General features: G+C 37.3%; 2 protein-coding genes across 2 annotated transcripts; one reads left to right on the forward strand and one right to left on the reverse strand.

The window, feature by feature from the left end:
* Window positions 1-697: 697 nt before the first annotated feature.
* Window positions 698-12,450, forward strand: LOC119785236 (sodium- and chloride-dependent GABA transporter 2-like; the record flags this gene model as incomplete). The annotated part of the gene is made up of 9 exons (XM_038287751.1): window positions 698-877; window positions 1,149-1,252; window positions 2,613-2,737; window positions 3,866-3,978; window positions 4,057-4,194; window positions 6,209-6,311; window positions 9,795-9,895; window positions 9,984-10,154; window positions 10,269-12,450. Coding segments are annotated over 9 exons (1,152 nt in total), but the record flags the coding sequence as incomplete, so codon positions are not given.
* A 3,485-nt stretch (window positions 12,451-15,935) lies between these two features.
* ppil1 (peptidylprolyl isomerase (cyclophilin)-like 1) lies at window positions 15,936-17,936 on the reverse strand. Its single transcript, XM_038287804.1, has 4 exons — window positions 17,744-17,936; window positions 17,379-17,533; window positions 16,422-16,490; window positions 15,936-16,226 (listed from the first exon to the last, which is right to left on the reverse strand). Exons 1-4 carry the CDS (start codon window positions 17,797-17,799, stop codon window positions 16,006-16,008), a joined length of 501 nt encoding a protein of 166 aa, XP_038143732.1. The 5' UTR covers window positions 17,800-17,936; the 3' UTR covers window positions 15,936-16,005.
* Between the last annotated feature and the right edge of the window lie 2,003 nt (window positions 17,937-19,939).

Below are 19,939 nucleotides of genomic sequence, written 5' to 3' on the forward strand. Positions count from 1 at the left end.
TTCCCACTTGAATAGTCTTAGTTGTCTGCACAGACAAGAAGTAGAGAGCACATTCAGAATAAAGAACGCAAGCCAAAGCTGCAACACGTTATTCTTAAATTTGTAATTGAAGATGGAATTGGGAGAGGATACTATTTCAGTTTTGGAATGTATTTTCATGCCATCTCATTGTATAATCGCTGGCTCGTGGACTGAAATGTAAAAGTGGAAATTTCCTTTACTTGAAGTCATGCAAACACATGCAGTAGTGGAGCAAAGATAATACCTGCAGCTGGATGTTTGCTATGAAAGAAATGAATAAGCCTTTAGACCCTAACTCTCACTTATCTGCGATTCAGTGGCGTAGTGGACTGCCTATTTTTGAGAAAAACAAAGAGGAAATGATTAGCAGTAAACACCTGCATGAGATGGATCCTCACTGCCTGTGACATACTATAAGTTGCCAACAATATCTTGTGTTTTTCCTAATTTCTTAAGGATTAGAAACACTTCAACCCCTAGAGATAATTGGCACCTGTAAGCTGATGATAAGTATTCTGTCAAACATGACAGATGTGCTTGTGCTTCTAAAATAAGGGGTGTGTTACATAAAAAAAAAAAACTGTGGGAGTTTTATAACCAATCAAACCATAATAAAACAACACTATAAAAATTGGGCCCGCATCTTGATTGCTGGGATTGATTTTTTTAAACATAGTGGCTGCTAGTGATTATATATACATATATTTTTTTGTTAATACAGGCTACCTACTTTACTGCCACATTCCCCTTCGTCTTGCTGGTGGTACTGTTTTTTAGAGGTATGACCCTTCCTGGAGCATTTCATGGTGTCAAATACTACCTGTACCCTGATCCCTCTCGGCTAGCTGACCCACAGGTATGATTACACAAACATTATCTAACATTTGGAAAATAAGTATAAACATTATAGTTTTTTAAAAGTCTTTTTAGGTTATTTTTTAAATCTTTTTAATTTAATTTCTGTATGATCTAGAGATTCGTGTAAAAAGTCCATATGCACAAATTAGATAAAACTAAACAGCCATAGCAGTGTTTTCTTTTTTACATAACTTTACATTGAACCATTATTTAAATATACTCGCCTCTGTAAAAATGATACATTTCTGAAAATAATTTATTTTCTCTAGGTCTGGATGGACGCTGGAACACAGATATTTTATTCCTATGCCATTTGCCTGGGGTACATGACCACATTTGGAAGTTACAACAAGTACAACAACAACTGTTACAGGTGACAAACAGATAAAAACGTGCCTTTACGAAAGCAAATACTTTTTGTTTAAAAATCACACTTTGCAAATTTAAAGTAATCTTAATTTAACAGCAAAATCATGCAAAGTCTGCCCATTTAATGTTTCTTCTGTGATTTATTTTTTCCTAGCAATTCTAAATATATATATAGTAGGCCTATGTACAGGGGAGTCTTGTAGGAGAGCATTAGGGAGGTCAGGCACTAAAGATGGTTAAGATACCCTAGCTGCGAGTCTAATCTCTAATTCATCCCAAAGGTTTTGTCATGAGTTCCAGCTAAGGACTGGGGGACCAGTTTAGGTCCTAAACACCTAAGATGCTCATTAAGGTCCCAATAGACCTTGTTTTCTGCAGAGATACACAGTCACATTTGAAATAAGAACTGGCCCTTCTAATCCGCTCCGACAGATTGAGGAGCATTAAACTGACGAAATGTTCAGTTTTCTGCAGCATTAAGATTTTTTTTTTTACTTGAATAAGGGCTCAGCCCATCTCTTGACAAAAAGCCAAAGCACTATGAGCCAAAAAGCAACAAATTATATACTACAAAAAGAGCAGTTAAGCCAAGTCTACAGACAGGTATGAGTAATCATTCAAAAGAACCAATGAGTCACCACTGCTATAATGTCTAGTGGCAGTGCACAGTGTACCACTGCATCTAATGCTTTGGAATGGATTTGGTTATGAAAAACTAGGATGTAGCTTTTCCACCATTAAAACACAAAGCCAGGAATTCTCTCTGAAGTATTATTGAGCTATTGGGAAGTTTGGAAGTCTGTAACCACTGATTTTGCAGAAAGAACCTCTGTATGCTCTGTGCCTTCTGTGACCCTGATCCGGTATTCTATCCAGCCGATTCCTTCATGGCTGAGTTGCTGTCCTTCACAGTGGCTCTAATTATGTCAAAATGTTTAATTTGAAACCATTTTTCACAATGTTTGTTCTGGCAAGAGGCTGAAATGTTGGCGCTTTTGGCTATGAAAGCATTGCTAACATCTGAATTCAGCTTTTGGAGAGGACAATCCAAAACACTTTTGTGTTCATTTGAATAATTCCTTTGTTTGTATAAAAGGATTTTCTACTTGCCTGAGTTTCATCTCAAAAATCAATAAATTGTAAATAAGCCCTGTCCAGGCTGGGTAACAAAATCAAACAATTTGAACAAAGACAGGAATTTTAAAAAATTTTCATAACAGGTCAGGTAAAAATAACTAAAAGCAATAATAATATTGCCTAAATTTTGCATAAAGATGCTTTCAATAATTAAAACCATAACATAAATATATTTTTTATTTTGCATTTTCAGCACCACAACTATGTATTTTTTTTATTATTTGCAGAGACTCCTTCTATCTTTGCTTGCTGAACAGTGGGACCAGCATAATGTCTGGATTTGCCATTTTCTCCGTTCTGGGCTACATGTCAGTAAAGCAGGGAGTAGACATTTCTGCTGTTGCTGAGTCAGGTATGCTTTAGACCAGCTGGAATGCTTACAACTGCCCCTTCTTTTCTCCTGAATGAACGTTTTATGTTTCATTACAGTTCGATTGACTAAAGAGCTGTTAGATGTTTTGAGTGGATTTATTACTGCTTCTGGTTAAAGGAATAGTACACCCAAAACATGATTAGCCTTCATTTTCTACTCACCCCCATGCTGAACAACACCCTGGAGTACTTTTTTGATATCTCAAATGCATCTGGAGATCTGGGAGGCTTCTTGCTGTCTGCTGACATTCAAATAATGGAGGTCTATGGTGACCGAGACAGAAAGGTCCATAAAGGTCCACAAAAACATGTCAATATTCCTCCATACTGCTCGTCCAATGTATTCCAAGTTTCCTGAGTGGGTAGCATCCAGAATTTACTCGAAACAAAGTCATTTAGAATGTTTTTAGAGCATAAACAGTAGTGTATAGGATTTCCTGAAAGCGCGCGCCGGCGCGTTCATGACGCTACGGAAGCCGGCAGACCAAACCAGATGAAAGTGCGCATTCAGCGTCTGCTCTTCCAATAATGCAAGCGTAGAAGAAGAAATGTGCCGTTTACCTGTGCAAAGAAAGAAACAACGAAAGAAAGGAAGAGCATGAGTTCTTTGCCGAGCTGAATGCGCTGGTTTGGTCTGCCGGCTTCAGTAGACTCGTGAGCGCGCATGTGCGCGCTTTCAGGAAATCCTATACACTACTGTTTATGCTCTAAAAACATTCTAAATGACTTAATTTCGAGTAAATTCAGGATGCTACCCACTCAGGAAACTTGGAATACATTGGACGAGCAGTATGGAGGAATATTGACACGTTTTTGTGGATTTTTATGGACCTTTCTGTCTCGGTCACCATAGACCTCCATTATTTGAATGTCAGCAGACAGCAAGAAGCCTCCCAGTTCTCCAGATGCATTTGAGATATCAAAAAAGTACTCCAGAGTGTTGTTCAGCATGGGGGTGAGTAGAAAATGAAGGCTAATCATGTTTTGGGTGTACTATTCCTTTAAGCACATTGGAAATGTTCTGAGTGAAGTGCTTTTGTCATTTTTAATAACAAGCATTTTATGTAACAGGTTTTCAAGGGATTTACTTTTTCCTCTCACTTTGCAGGTCCTGGACTCGTCTTCATTGTCTACCCACAAGCCGTAACTCTGCTGCCTTGGCCTCAGGTCTGGTCTGTGTGTTTCTTCTTCATGATCATTTTACTGGGAATCGATGGGCAGGTAAGCATAATTCTTTATTTTATGATCACAATTTCACATTGCTGTTTCTTTACCAGCCTCCAACAATGTTGCTTTCAGTTTGCAGGACTTGAAAGCAACATGACCTCTTTGACAGATCTTTATCCTTCCTACCTCCGAAGGGGATACCGCAGAGAGCTTCTTCTGATGCTGCTCTGTGTTATTAGTGCTCTGTTGGGCTTATTTATGGTCACAGAGGTGAGTTGTGGGACATCATTTCAAAGTTGTAAAAAAAAGACATTATTTTATAGTTAATATATAAGTGCAAAGGAGCAGCAGCTACACAGATATAGCAAATAACTGTTGCCTGAGGATGTAGGTGGTCATAAACCCTTAAATGAGTGAAAAAACCTGCAGCAAATTTGGTGGAAGATGCTATTTAGGATCTCAGCTTCTGAAGAGCAGTGATTAATAAAAAATGGAACTCCGGGGGGTCAGGCATACAATTTAAGGAAAAATAAGAAGACCTAGTACTGGGCCAAGGTTCTTTCTGGAAATATCACATCACAAGCCAAACTGACCATCTCCTCCGCCAAGAAGGTTATAGTCATAATATAGGTATCAAACACATCCCTAACAAGAAAACTATAAAGCTAAAAACTGTTCTTGACAAATTCGGCATTCTTGACCAAAGTCTATGACAAGCCCATATGAGCGTCATCATAGATGCCACGTATTATTGTTGTTTATAATACTTTTTTGTGTTTATTGTTGTCACTGAACATACTTTTTTCTTTGTATGTCTAATAGTATTTGATACAAAAAAAAGAAAGCACTTTTCCGCACAACAGTAAAGAAACCCTGGACAAGCAAGCTTCCAGGGTCATTAAAACAATAAATCCCTTCAGTGGAATATCCACATGCCTGTGGTTAGTGAAAAAGAAAATCTAAATGAAATTGCAATCACAATATTAGTTTAAAACAAAATTTGCTGTTTTGATTTTTGGCTATGTAATTCATCCCAAGTAGACTACTGATACAAGGCTGACACATTATTAGCAATTTTGAGTAACACATAAATGACCAATTTGTTTGAACTGGAAGCATTGCTCAAACTAATATCTTTAATCTCCAACATTGATGCAAGACGATAATACAACAATCACATAATTGAAATGATTGTTTGCAATTTTACAGAACAAAACTGTCATGTTTTGGTTCTGTTGTGCTTTACTTTGCCCCATGTTTCCTAGTTTTATTTGTTTAATTCCTATTTTGTTGTAGTTTTCTAGATTTATGTTAGTTCTCTGGTTTTTCTGTTGTTTTCCTCTGCTGCCCTCTTGTGTGTTCCTTTCCCCTTGGCTCCCTCTTTGTCTCCAGTCACACCTGCTCCTTATCCGCTCGTTAGCCCTGCCTTTGTCTCAGTCAGCTATTTATACTCTCCCTCTACTGTCACTCTTTGATGACTTCTCATGTTGTTGTCTTTCTACCTCGTCTCTCCCTGGCTCCTCATGTTTGGTTTCCCCTGATGTCTCCATGGTTCTGGTTTGCTTTACATTTTTAGTTGGATTTTTGGATTCCTGCCTTTCTTAAACTGTTTCATCTGATTAAATCTACAAGAACTCACCTTTGTCTCCCTGGCTCTCCATTTGGGTCCACAAACACCAACCAACATGTGACAAAAAAAGCCAATTTCTTTGAATACATTTACATTTTAAACTATTGAAATATTTTTTTGTACCAAAACCATCATTCAGTTTTTAATATTTCATCTTGTTCCCAAAAATGACTCTGAAATCAATTTGCTAAAACTCTCGAAGGTATGTGAGGTCCCTGATCAATTGATGATGCTAAAAAGGGGCTTAGTCACACATGCATCAGGGCAGCTCTGAGAAGACATTAGCTACAGCAGATAAGGTAAACCCCTGCTGAGGTAGGAATGAAGCTTACTCTGAAACACTTACTGTCAAACAGACCGGTTTGCTCAGACATCCTTTGGAGAGGCTTTATTCATGTGGCAGGTCATAAACATAAAACATCTTGTAAAAAAAATAAAGATGGTTATCATAAAGATTAACATGATTTTGAAACAGATATTTAATTTAAATTTGTTAAAATCATTTGAAGCACTAACTTTTCTTATTTCATGTCGATAAATATAATTGCAGCATGGTTTGATTTCAGCTGCAACTGTTATAACGGATGATCTCTTCTTACACAAACAGGATAATTGCTGTTATTTTGATAAATGTGTGTTGCGTCTACGTTTTAGGCAGGAGCATACATTCTGCAGATCTTTGATCACTATGTGTGCAGCGGCCCCACCCTCCTTCTGATGGCAATCTTCCAGTCAGTGATCATTGGATGGATTTATGGTAAGACTGTTGTTGATTTATAGATGTTTTAGTAAAATAATAACCTCGTAAAGAGAGGTTATAAGATGATAAACCTTGAAAAAGCAGCTTAACTTTAAGTGATGGTGAATGATGATCTCTGTCCCAGTTTGTAGAGCAGCCTGGTTTTGGCCATGAGCAAAGCACTTAAACTGTCAAGGAAAAATATGTTTACACTTGTTTTCATTTCGACTTACTGGCTTTGTCAGTCCTGATGAGATATCTTTGGAGACATGTACAACTGCCTTCTGTTTTTGTTTAGCTCTGTTTTCAACCTGCCTACAAGACTTTTATAAATCAAAACTTCTCTGGCTACATTTTGCAAACCAGCAACTTACTGTGCTACGCCAACCTGTGATTGCACAAAAAATAACAACAACGACAACCAACTTCCTCTGCAGGTCAAAGTAGAATCTCTGTACAGTTGCTTCTGTACTGAGGAAAATTATTTCTCGTGCAATACTTTATCTACCTAATTTCATGGGAGGTATGGTGCATTGAAATTTATGTAGATTGTGTAGGTTGTTTTTAGACTAACAGTTGAACAACAACCCCTAAACATACAAACACAGCTATAATAGAATAGTCTCTTCAGAAATATATTAATTTATTTCATATATTTTACATAATATATTAATTTATCTATCTGTATTTAACCCATCCCCTTGGGGAGCAGTGGGCTGCCATCGTGTGGTGCCCGGGAAGCATTGTGGGGTTAGGGGTCTTTGCTAAAACCAAAAAAAACAATTTAAACCAGCAAACAATCAGCTTTTAGTGGCAGTGGGTACAGGTGATTGACCTGCATCAACTAATGTCAAACGACTCCACAAGCGACCCGGGTTTAAATCGCCTTTAAACGGCTCACTCCAATTGGCATACAGTGGAACATTAATATAGACGACACCATTTAGCGCAACGTATGAACGTCAACACACCACAACAGTTGCATCTGATCTAAGCCGGAACAACTGTGCTCACATTCCACAAACATTGCGCAGCACTGGTGAGAGAGATTTAACAGATAAAAGAGCAAAACAATAAGGCACACTTAGTATTCCCTGGCTCCCTTTAATGTTGATCTACATTGTTTACCTTCCTAATTTTTGTTGAACTGGTGAAAACATCAAAGCTAACACAGCATAATGGCGTTACCAGACACGCAGCGGCGGGGCGACAGAGGCCAACAGATGCCACTTGCCAGACCCAACTTTTTTTGCCAATGGGAAGGGAGCCAAAGCAGATTGTCGGGTCGACCCGAGTATCAAAAACCCGGGTTGACGTGCTAATTTGAGTGAGGCTTCAAAATTCACAGACACTGTCATCCGGTCTGACTAAGCTGGAGTTAAGTAGCAAATAAGAATATGTAAAGACTTCTCCCGAAAATGTACACCCCTACCTCAAATGTCTGGATGCAGGATTATTTCAATAAAGGTGTGCAAATTCTTTATCATGTTTTTCTAAAAGCATTTTCAGAAAAATTAAGGCCGTTTTGTGTTTCAACTAAGACACTGCTTCAAAATGTGACCTTAATACAGGTTTACATTGTAACTTTCAATTTTTTTTTTGTAAAATAAAAAGCAGCTTTTTATAAGCATTCTCTCACTGCTACTGAGATTTTTTTTTTTTTTATATATATATATACTAAACAAGCAATGAGCTATGTGATGCCAACTAACTGAGGAGCTGTAATGTGGCCTGGTGTTCAGCATGGCTGATAGATTAAGAGGACAATGATGCAGCAGAGCCACTGATTCATGAATAGCGGTGCTAAAGAAAAGAACTCACTTAAAGAATAAGTGTTTCTGTAATGTGTATTATCTCTACACTGACTGACAGCTGCTGCATTTATCAACACGTGGTCATTACTTTCTCAGAGTTGTACTGAATAGCACAGTCATTATGTTATTCAAAAATACATGTATTTTTGTTTTGCTTAGTTTTGGGTTTTTTTCCATACAGAAATAGTGGGATCGAGAAGTTCCGTTTTTTTTTCCTGGTATAGTGTGGCCCCTCTTTAATTAGATTGCAAAGTAGATCTTATTTTTGTTCAAATATTTCAGAAGCATTATTTTTCAGCTTCATACCGTTTTTTAAAGCCAGTTGATGGCTGTGCAAAACTTGCAAAAATATAAAGTTCTAAAATATCTCATGTCGTGGGAAAAAAGTATTCAACTATTCATCCTAGTGAAATAAAAGGAGATCAATGGATTTCACTCAGTCGTTACATTTATTTATATCTTTGCAAAGAGAGAACAGTTCATCATACAGCCCTTATGGCACAGCGTTCAGCCCTGTTCTCCCTGAGCAGCGTGTGTTCCCCCTTACTTACAACAATGGAAAAGTAGTCAGAGTCAAAACAAATTACACACACTTTGGTTAAACAGTAACATGTTATGAATAAACCTTGAGAAAGAATCTGGCTTGTTATGGGAAGAAGCTATGTCTTTTCTACAAACACCATCCTGCAGAGAATCGTGTGACCTTGAAAGTGAAACGGACTGAGTGAAAACTTTTATAGTGAGTAAATAGGATAAATTATAAAGAGAAACCTAAATGTTCCAACAACACTCATTTGCTTTATTATTATGAACAAAGACATAATCACATCTGTATATTGTTAATGCAACACACATTTCCTACCCTACACACCAAAATTGTGCATATTAGTTGTACTGTATTAGTATTCAAGGTTTTCAGATTTGTAGTCCTTTTAATTTATTAATTAACTTTATTAATTAATAAGAAATATGTTATATGTCATAATTGAACCTCCAGTTGTAGCTGAAATTCTGTTAATAGGAAAATTAAATCCTAGACTATAAAATTAACTGCTTTCTTATTTTGACTAACAACGAGTTACTTTGATTGTGCAATAGTTGAGTCAGGAACTCGCCCCCTGTGTTGACACCATCAATTGCTACTATCATCACTACAGGATAGCTGTTAGGTAGGGTGCATTCACTGAAACAAAAACAATCCTGTTTTTCAGTTTCTGATTGGGCTAATCAACAGTCAGGGCTGGTTAAGCTAAATATTGTTCAATCTAAGTCCCCAGTCAATTTCTTGGTGGTTTTTTTGGGTACCCAGAAGCAACAAATCTAAACCCCACAAAATGGATGACAAAACTTAATGGAAAATAGAAAATGATGCCGCCCAATTTTCATACCTCTACTTTCAGATATCAACCTTAAATGAATCAAGAACATGTAATTGATAAGTTTTAAGACTTTATTTGCACATATCCTGCTTTGATTCTCTATATATGTGCAGATTACATTATGCATGATCAGTTTATACAATCGGTTTCTGACCCTTGAAGTTTACGCTTAGCAGTAAAACAGTTTCCTGAAATATGTACCGTACAACATAAGAAATATTTTTTTTTGTAGATGAACCTCTGTCAGATGTTTAGCAGCTTTTGTACACAATTTTATTTAAGTAAATTAAGTATATCTGTTGTCGTAGGTGCTGCACGCTTCAGTGACAATATTGAGGACATGATTGGTTACAAACCTATGCCACTGTTCAAGTACTGCTGGCTCTACATCACCCCTCTTATTTGCAGTGTAAGAGTCCAAATTAGTTTATAATATTTTTATGAATAATCTTATAGTTTGATTCCAAATATTTGTTTTTTCTTTCCCTTCTCTTTAGGCCACTCTTGTATTTTTACTTGTGAGATACACTCCAATGAGGTTCAACAAAACATATGTGTATCCTTGGTGGGCTTACTGGATCGGCTGGTTTCTGTCCATGTCATCATTGTCTTTGATCCCACTTAACATGATCTTCAAATTGATGAAAGAGAAAGGCTCTCTCTGGCAGGTGTGTGCAAAAGAGAGCATTCATCAAGTTATGAATGCTTTTGAAGTTGGTGATTTTAATTGTATGTTGTTAGAGGCAAGAGGGATTTTTTAACAATATTGATACTTTCCTCAGCGATTCAAGAAAACCTCCCTGCCTGCAGACGACCTTCCAGGGATGGTGAAGGAAGTGCCAAGTCTCAACACATTGATGAGTGCTCAGAACAGGGAACAAAATGATCCCATGCTTTAAAAATCTTAGAAAATATCTTTCCCCAAAATACAACATATTGGGTAATGGGATTAAAAACATTCTCAGTATACAGTCGGTATCTATTTCAATATTTTCTACATATCGGTCTTTTGGGGGCAGTTTTTGGAGCACGTTTTCTATCATTCTGCCAACAACATCTAGAATCTCAAAAAAACAGCACTGGATTGTAATTAAGAACACTCAATGAAAATATTGAATCTATGTTATATTTCTATATAGATCAACCTGGTTAGATCTGCTTGCCCTCTTTCTTAGATAACTTGGCAAAATATGACAAAAAAAAAAAAAAAGAAACATCCTTAATGTATTAAAACCTTGCAATGTAGCGCCTCACTGCGCTTTGGGGGTGCTCAATACTTGTAACATTATAAAACAAAGGAAAAAGAAGATTTATATCTCGTCTATCCTCCAATGAATCTTTTTCCAGGAAATAAAATTGGAATCTTGTTTAAAGATTGGAAGCACAAATTTGGAGAGCCTACACTAAACTAAGATCATTTTGTTGTTTAAATTTGACTCTTAGAAATATAGTTAAAAGGAAATTTACAAAAAGTCTTATGAGATCAATATATTCTATGTGGTTGTAACATTGCTTCTTGGCAGTAAATGTTACACAACTGGAAAGGTTAAGGATTTCCATTTAACTCCTGGCACATTTCCAAGGGATACGCCTTTGTTTGTTGAGCAGCAGAAGTGAGTGTGATGGCCCATGCAAATCTGTCCGAATTCACCTTGCCTTTTAGCCTGATGAACCAGACTAAATATGACATTAAATGTGTAATTTAGTCTGGCCCCCATGAATGAGGCATCGGAAGATTGTTGATGAGAACAACCCGTTGTTTTTCAAACCATGTATGTGCCTATTGGCCAACGCTCAGACCAATAAGCGCAACTGACTGACACAGTAAGGGTGACAGAAAGCTGGTGGGGGAGTGTAAAGAAAACAGCCTGTTGGTAAAACGGTGAATACGTCCTTGTTAAAAATGAATGAGCGTAGAGTCTCTTCCTGCTCATGTTTCAACGAAAAACCCAGGTCAGATCCTTCCAAAACTGATTCCAAAGCTGAGTCAAACGATGGTTTGTTTGCTTAGTTGTTGCTATCTTCCTTGTTGCGCTTTCTCCAGCGTCGCGCAGCTTTGTCGTTACGCCCTCAAATCCCTGCCTGCTTTGCATCCAGAAATTAAAAACACATCTCTGCGTTGTGATTGGCCCACCAGTTCTAGGGCCCGGGGCATTGATCGAGGCTAGACCAACTCGCAGGCAAAAATGAATTTGGCCGCTGGCGGGTGGGGCTAGTTTACTAGGCTACTTGCCTTTTACAAATAGCGTTCAGCCAAGCCAGTATAAAGATGGGAGGTCACCTTCTCATCACTGGAATAGAAGGGCTTGTCAGAGGCAATCTCAGTGAAGAAAGGAAGCAACCAGTGGCAATCCGATCTCTCATTTCCGTACACTGGAATGTAAAAGTGAAGCACATGTATTGCCTGCATCCGGATTTGGGAGCCTTAAGGATGGACTGACCAACCTGTAGTCCTGACCTCTTTGCCACTGTTATTTCGATGTGCTTCTTGACCACTACCACCTAAATGATTGACTTGTGATAAATACCATGTCTATGAATCGGATGTCCTCCCATGGCAGTGTGTGTGACCAAGCAGGACTTAGTGTGTCCACGGCCTAATTAAACCAGAATCTGTTAAATGACTTAATTTATAAATCTGTTATTTCCATTAACTTCCACCATCCAGTCTAATCACACTACGCATGACTCAACCGCAGAATAATCTGTAAATTTTTTGTAGATGCAACCTACGTGGCTTAGAGGAAAATTCAGTGATCTTGTAATCCGAAAGTTACGATTTTGAGTTTAGTTCTCCAAATGTTGAACTGCCCCTGGGCAAGGCATTTAACCCCAAGCAGCTGCCTGTGGATCTGTGTAGAAGTCTATAACTGTGCGTACACTTGAATGAGACCAACTGGAAGGTTGTCCACTTTGAGTGTCAGTTTGACATTAATATAAAGATTTAGTCTTGTAAAAAAAATTTTAAAAAAGCAATTTTTAGACCTGCTACTCAACCAACAACCAAAGATTTCCTATAAATGTGTCAGATCTTAAAGGGGAAATAAATCCACTTTAAACAATATTAAAGCTATTTCCAAGAAGACTTGATACAGCAAAGAAATAAATGACAAAAATAACAGAGTTTACAATACATTGTAAACTTTATATATTAGTTAGTTTACAATATATTGTAAAGGCGGCTTTATTGTTCTTTCAGTGGTGATATTCTCTCATTACAGCAGCATTAAGTAACACTGATGAGGATGTAGATAGTTCAGCAATCTGAAATCGAAGAAGAGCAATGTACATTTGCAAAACATGTCACAGCAGCACAATAATTGCAATTCAATTAAAGCAAAACAGGATGATTTTATGTTTAGTATCAGATGTGGAAATATCAGACTGCATTTACAAAATAATGTCTTTTTTTGCTGTTGCTCATGTGCACAACCCAGATTTCTGCCTTGGTTGATGATACCTGCACAGCTCATCATTACTGGTTGATTCCTCACTCTCTGAGCTCCAGTGGCAGACAGAGCCTAAACATTTTTATGGGCGACTGTTTGCAAAGAGGAAGAAGCTGCAGGAATTATATTGTAGATAAAAATTAGAACATCTTATTTTCATATTGTGCTTGGTCTCCAGCAATAGATTGTCATACACTAGTCATGCTATTGCATACCTTCTTTGTGTCAGTATTTCACAATAACCAAGAATAAGGTAAAATCCTTTCCAGACTTTCCTTTGTATTTGCAGCATATGTAGATTACACAGCAGCAATGATGTCATGGATGTTTTGGATATGTGTAAGACTTTTAGGGTGAGAACTCAGAGACACCATATTTCCCATATGTGTTTTACCTTTGCTGTTATAACTCACTGATAATTGTACACACATGCAAAGCTATGTAAAATATCTGTATGCACTGATGAGGATTGTTTCTGCATTGTGAATACTTAAAGCGGCTAGCACAACTATGGACAAATACTTAATTCTGCTTAATTTAGGTACGTTGGAGGACTTTCCGGCCAACATGATTTTACATTCATTGCGTGTCAAGAAGTTTAACTGCTTGTGCAGGGATGGTTATAGCACGGTTATTAACTTATGTTATCCACTAAGAGTAATTTTTATCCGGAAAACGAAATTAGGTTTTGAACGGCAATCTGCCATTACATGCCTACGTAAGGCCATCCTATGTGCTCATCCCTATTTTTCCTTACCGGTTGTGAGTCAGACATAGAGGAAAAATTTGCAAATCTTCTTTTGGGAAGTAAGCTTATATGAGTGATGTAAACAACAACTTTTAAACAGAGCATGCATGAGCAGAAATGGGCTTGTGCGTGCTCTCACACGCGTTTGGTAGTCGTTCCCTCTTGGGAGCGGGTACAGGTTTGTGCATGTGCATTTTTTATTTTTTTAAACTGGAGGGTCTTTTCAAAACTGCTCAAAAATCCTCCACTATACCTTTCAGGTATTCAATCACTACACTGGGGAAGATTGACTCCCATTCATGCTAAATACTCAAATGGAGACTAAATACTTTCCTAACTGATTTAGCTCATGATTATTTTGCACTTAGGGGCAATAAGAAACTGTTTTTAAGGCATTGAATGTTTATCCCCAAGACAGATGATTAAGAATAGAAAGAGAGAAAGCACCACCATTTGAAGAGAATTCTTAAGTGATTTTGACATCTGAACAGTTATAATTACATTATCTCATACTGTGCTATTCAAAGACATAATCTGCACTGATGATTGCTTATTTTCCTTCCCATGCTAAATATTTAGAGTGCATGGAAAGACAGACTAAGATATTTTATGCTAAAAGTTATTTGGGCACTTTGGTGCACTCGTTATCTGCGTATATTGGGCTTGAACTTTACTCTTTAACTGCTTCAGTCTTTATCATGTACATAAAAAACAAAAGAGATTAGATGATACCTGCCAAAAATAACTTTCTCTAATGCTATGCGGTAGTACAGCACATTATAATAAACCCAAACATAAGCAAGGCGCATACTTCACAAATGGAATAGGCCTTAATGTTTGACAAAATACATTTATATCTCAAAGTTTAGACCTCTGTAAGACATAGTTTTACATATACTAACACATATAACAGGGTAAATACTGTAGTTTTAGAAGGGTAAATTATCTTATTGTGGCTAAGAAGGCCTTACAAAAAAAGAAGCAGCTAATAAAACAATGACAGTTTCATGAAGATAGAAAAAAAGATCTGCCATCTAGGCCAAGAGAAAATGAACATATTGTATAAGCCAGATTGACAGAAAACTAGGAAGACTTCTAAAAATAGGTTTCACTGTATAGTAAATGGCACTTGATGCTTATTTGCAGTTTTGCCTTACTGAAAGACAGGGCTTTCAGTATCTCAATTGTTTATTTTTTATCTCTTTCAATTAACCACTTACTGATGTTTACCAACCAAAAAACCCCCCCAAAACTAAAAAAGATTATCGGTACACTGTGTTCTACTGCATATAGCTTTACAATGCAATGTTATTCTAATGTACATGGAGGGGTTTAAAGTTGTTCTTTTATTTTGTTGATCACTAGTATTTACATCCCAATGTAAAACCAATACCAGACTAGTTTGTTTCTTAGGGGATATGTTATTAAGTATTTGTAGAAAAAACAAATACATTTATACTTTACATTTATACAATATATAAAGCAAATAAACATACTTTGAGTCTTAAAAAGTGCAGCAGCTACCTATGATGTAACTTTATACAGAGCATTATTTTTGTGGTACAAAGTATTTTCTTTAAACTTCAATAAAGCCTTTATCCTGTATTGTGGAACTTTAAGGCTGTATAATAAAATACTTTCTGGGGTGATATAACTTTGTGTTTTGTTATTGTTTGTGTGGTCATGCTTTTGTTACCTTGTGAGGAAGCTTTCCAAGGAATATGCAACATTTTGGGGACTTATAGGTACTTTTGGGGACAAATGACTGGTCCCCATGAGGAAAGGTACTCTTCATGGGATGCGGGTTAGGTTGAGGACTAAGATGTGAATTCAGTTTAGGTTAGGCCATAGAAATTAGTGGGAAATGAATGGAAGTTAATAGTAAGTCCCCACAAGGATAGTGGGACACAACGTGCTGGGGTGTGCGTGTGTGGAGAGCGAGTAAAGTGCAGCTTGGGTCTCTAAAAATAAACAAAAAGGGAGAATAAAAACAAAAAAAAGGTTTTGCTTTCCAAGGCAGGAAAAACAAACTCTTTACCCTTAGTTATGGAAAAAGTTCAGATCTGTTAAGAATAAATGAAAGGCTCAAGGGTATTACGTATTATTATAATAAGTATTATGTTTCTAATGCATTAGGCTACAGGACATTTTTTCAGATGTCTATAAATATACTTCACTTTGATCAGTATTGGTAATTTCAGTCTCTCCTCTTGTTTTTTTTTTATGTTAGATTGAAACAGAAGCATTCAAAGTCTAAAAGATTATCAAATATTTATTTTCCAAAGCAGTAGAAAAAAAACGAGAACATAAAACAAGCATTTTCTAAATAGGTAGAGTGACTCTGACAATTTTGATATCATCAACCGGACGATCTTGACTGTTTGTTTCCACCAGTCCGATCCGGTTCAGCACTCCTATGCCTTGACACACTCTTCCAAAAATACTGTGCTTCCCGTCCAGCCATTGCGTTGGTCCGAGTGTGAGAAAGAACTGACTTCCATTGGTGTCTGGTCCCGCGTTTGCCATGGCCAGAATCCCAGCACCTAAAGACATGACCACACATAACAAGATGATTTTCTAATCAACACAGATGCTGAAGATGCAACTAAACGTTTGCCCAAAAGTGCTTTTGGGTAAAGTCATGAAATAAAAAGATTTTAGTAAAACATGAGCCAGCTGTTTTAAATTGCAGATACCTTCCCCTTAAAACATGTAATTTTAATGATGCATTTTTTTACCTGTAAATTTCAGCTCTGGGTGCAGCTCATCCTCAAACTGTTTACCATATATGGAGGCCCCGCCTCGACCTGTGGATAAAGACAAAGACCAGTGATGATTTAGTCAAGCAAGTGAACAAAGAACACACATTTTGTAAAGATCTTGACCCTTTGCTTTCATGGTGCTTTTTGTTCAAGAAGAGCAGCTGCATTCTTATTGCCACATTGCCAGACAGGAGACCGTTTAAAAAAAAAAAAGAAATAATGGCCTTTGGGTTTTCTGTCTCTCGGACTGTTGTTATTATCAGAGACTTTGAGGAAAGATGAAGCTGCACAGTTTCTTTGTTTCCACATGTTGAAGGTGAGAGCAGTTTAAAAAGCTCAATCTAGACTTCCTTCTGGGGATTTTTGAACATGATGATGAAGGAAAGCCAATCGGATGAAGGACAAAGATAAATTATTTCACTTGGTGGACGATAGAGGTTCCATGATCTGTTCATATTTTTTCATGGCCAGTAATCAGAAACCTGTTTGGGTCGACAGCATATGAGTCAGGAAGGAGTTGAAGTGAGGCTAATAAAAATATTTTTTCAGAGTCAATGGTTCTGTATTGATGATCTGAGTTATGGTTCTGAGTTATGTTCTCTACCAACAAAAGGCTCACAGTGGGCATTGTAGTATCATCCAGTATATCAGAACATGAGAGTCAAAACAAAGGAAGTTGTAACCATCAGTTTTTATTGTTTACTAAAATATTTGTTTATTCAGATGGAGACTGGATGTTAGGTCCAACACCAAATAAATATTTCTTAGTTTTGTCCTAATGGGTATTAGTAAAATTAGGTAACTTTTATGGGAACTTTTCTTTTCAGTATATGAGTATCAGAATAAAGGGGCTGTATACAAATGCATACCAAACACCTCAAATATTTATTTATATGTAAAAATGTACAATGTCCTTCCTTTAGTGAAGCCAACCTGTTCCTGTAGGGTCCCCCCCCTGCACCATGAAGTCTTTGATGATCCTGTGGAACTTGGTGTTGTTGTAGTAGCCTCTTCTGCCCAGCTCTGCGAAGTTCTTGCAGGTTTTGGGTGCATGATTCCAGTAAAGCTCCACCACAACGGTCCCCATCCTGACAAAAACACACCATCACTGATAAAAGCAGCACATGCTCTGTAAACCCACGTTGTATGGATAAAACATATAAATCTAATTCAGTAAATAGAAAGGCTTATACAGGTCTAAAAACAAAGGTTTATCTGTGAATAGGATTCACGATGAAGTTTCCACAGTAAAATGAACGCTAACACAACTAGCATGCAGTTCATTTATGTTGACTTACGTCGTCTCTAAAGACACGGTGGGCGGCTGCCAATTGTCTGGAGGTATTCCGGACATCGTACCGCTAAAATGCAAGCAGCAGATCCAGGAAAATCAAACGAAAAGATTAGATATAAAACGGTGAATTTTAAAAACGGAAGGTTCATTCAAAACGATCCCGGGTGCTGGTGCTTGTTTTCTTCTTCTACGGTTCTCTTATCATTTATTTGGAATGTTAGAAAAAGGTGACTGCCCTCTGGTGGTCGAACAGAAGGACCAAATAGCTGGAGCTCACGTCAAAGCTGTAAATAAGGCAATATATACACAAAAGTAAATAAATATATATTCATTTATTTTCAAGAGATATTGCATAATACAACAAAAGCATTTACACCAGCAAACTGAATCTGTTGTTGTTGGCCTATCAGGCCAAATCCTGAACTAATATATTTATCATAGCAGGTCCCAGCATAGGTTTTTATTTAATTTTTTTCACCCTTTCGTCTGAGCACATGATGCCAAAATAACAATAGAGCTCTTAGTCCCCTATAATCATGCAAACACAAACAGCCGCTGAAATAATTAATTGTCATATCCAAGAATGTTTCCTTATTTTATCTCTTCAATGCCCTCATGACATTATCAGTGTCTTGTGAATTAAAAATAACCATGTTGTCTGCTTGATCTTCCACTGCACAGTCCAGAAATACCCATGGTGGTATTACAGACAGAGGTGCTGTTGGATAGAATATCAGAAAAGGTAGGCCTTTGCTTGATTTCTTTTTTTTTTCTTTTTTTTCTGCTACACTGCTTATTAAAAAAAAAAAAAAAAAAAAAAACTAAATCCCAGATATTAAATCCTGTTTTTTAAGAAACATTGTAAATGTTAATTCGCTCCAGAACAGAAGAAAAACTGAAGTTGCACTAAAGCTTTTGCAATTTATACATACTCCTACCATTAAATATCTTAAGCAGAGGTGTTCATGATATTCTGGTATTTTGATATGTCTCACTTGTATTACCCTTTATTAAGCATAGTATTAATTTCCTCTATTTCCACATTAAATGAAAATAAATTCTCCTTGAAGGGGTGTTTTTTATCCTTTATTCTTTAACTACAGTCAGTAACCTTCTGCAGTATTTTGCAGATGTGTGGGCAGGTTGCCCTTCTGCCTGATGTAAGATCTGGATTATGAAAGAAGGTTTTGTGTTAAAAGTCCCGTTGGCTTCCCGTCTCCCGCAGTGCAGAGCTGTTCAGGGATGCTTGTGTTCAAACTGGGCTCAGGGCTCATATGAGGACAGGCAAATGTCCCACAATTCATTACTCTGGGATATGAACACATATTAAAAGAATTTGTTTTTAAACACATCTATATTACCCATTACTAAGTGATATTAAAGCCTTTTCTCTCTCATTTCTTTATTAAACTAACAGGCCTAGTTTTTGCTCCTATTCTTATACTAAAACATAACTATCCTAATTGGGTGGAATTAAAATAATCAATTGCTTTCTGCTTTTTTGGAGCAAAGTATCTGTTTTTATTAACTCAATCTTCAGCGGACACGCACAGAAGCAGACAGGATCAGGTGCAGACGGCCAGGCTCGGTGGAAGAGGTTAGCCCAGACAGGACGTGGAACCAGAACTTGAGCAGGACCTTTAAACTGGTCTCCACCTTGGAGCCAGGCTTACTGGAATAAAAACTGAACCTCCCCGCGTAAAGAGCCAAAAACCCTGAAGACTCAGCAGGGGAGGAACAGTGGACGAGCAGGAGGAGACAGACACAAAACCCTCTTTCCAATGGCTGCCAGGATCCAGGACATGAACCTTAGAATAAACAGAACTGAACAGAAAAAATCTAATGATCTGGCCGTGATAGCTGGAACTGAGCCCAATATAAGGCAAACTGGCAGGTGGATGAGATGAATGATAATTAGGAGCTGGAAAGAGTGAAGCAGGAGAAAGGCATGAGTAATTAAGGCCAGCTATCACAGCAGATTATGACATTTTCAGTGTTTCAAACACTTTATTGACTATGATACAATCGTGCATCTAGACATGGAGAATGCTTCTTTTTCTGACAGTGACCCATATTATATGCGAAAGGAACTCAGGAACTCAGTAAATTTCATGGTGGTTCTGTAGTAGGAAAACACCTATGCTAATAGTTATGTAGTGATAAAAGTTGGTAAAGAGCTTTATGGCAAAGGTTTTAAAGG

Source organism: Cyprinodon tularosa, unplaced genomic scaffold (genome assembly GCF_016077235.1).
Source record: "Cyprinodon tularosa strain WSP-4 unplaced genomic scaffold, ASM1607723v1 ctg1064, whole genome shotgun sequence".
NCBI classification, from domain to species: Eukaryota; Metazoa; Chordata; class Actinopteri; order Cyprinodontiformes; family Cyprinodontidae; genus Cyprinodon; species Cyprinodon tularosa.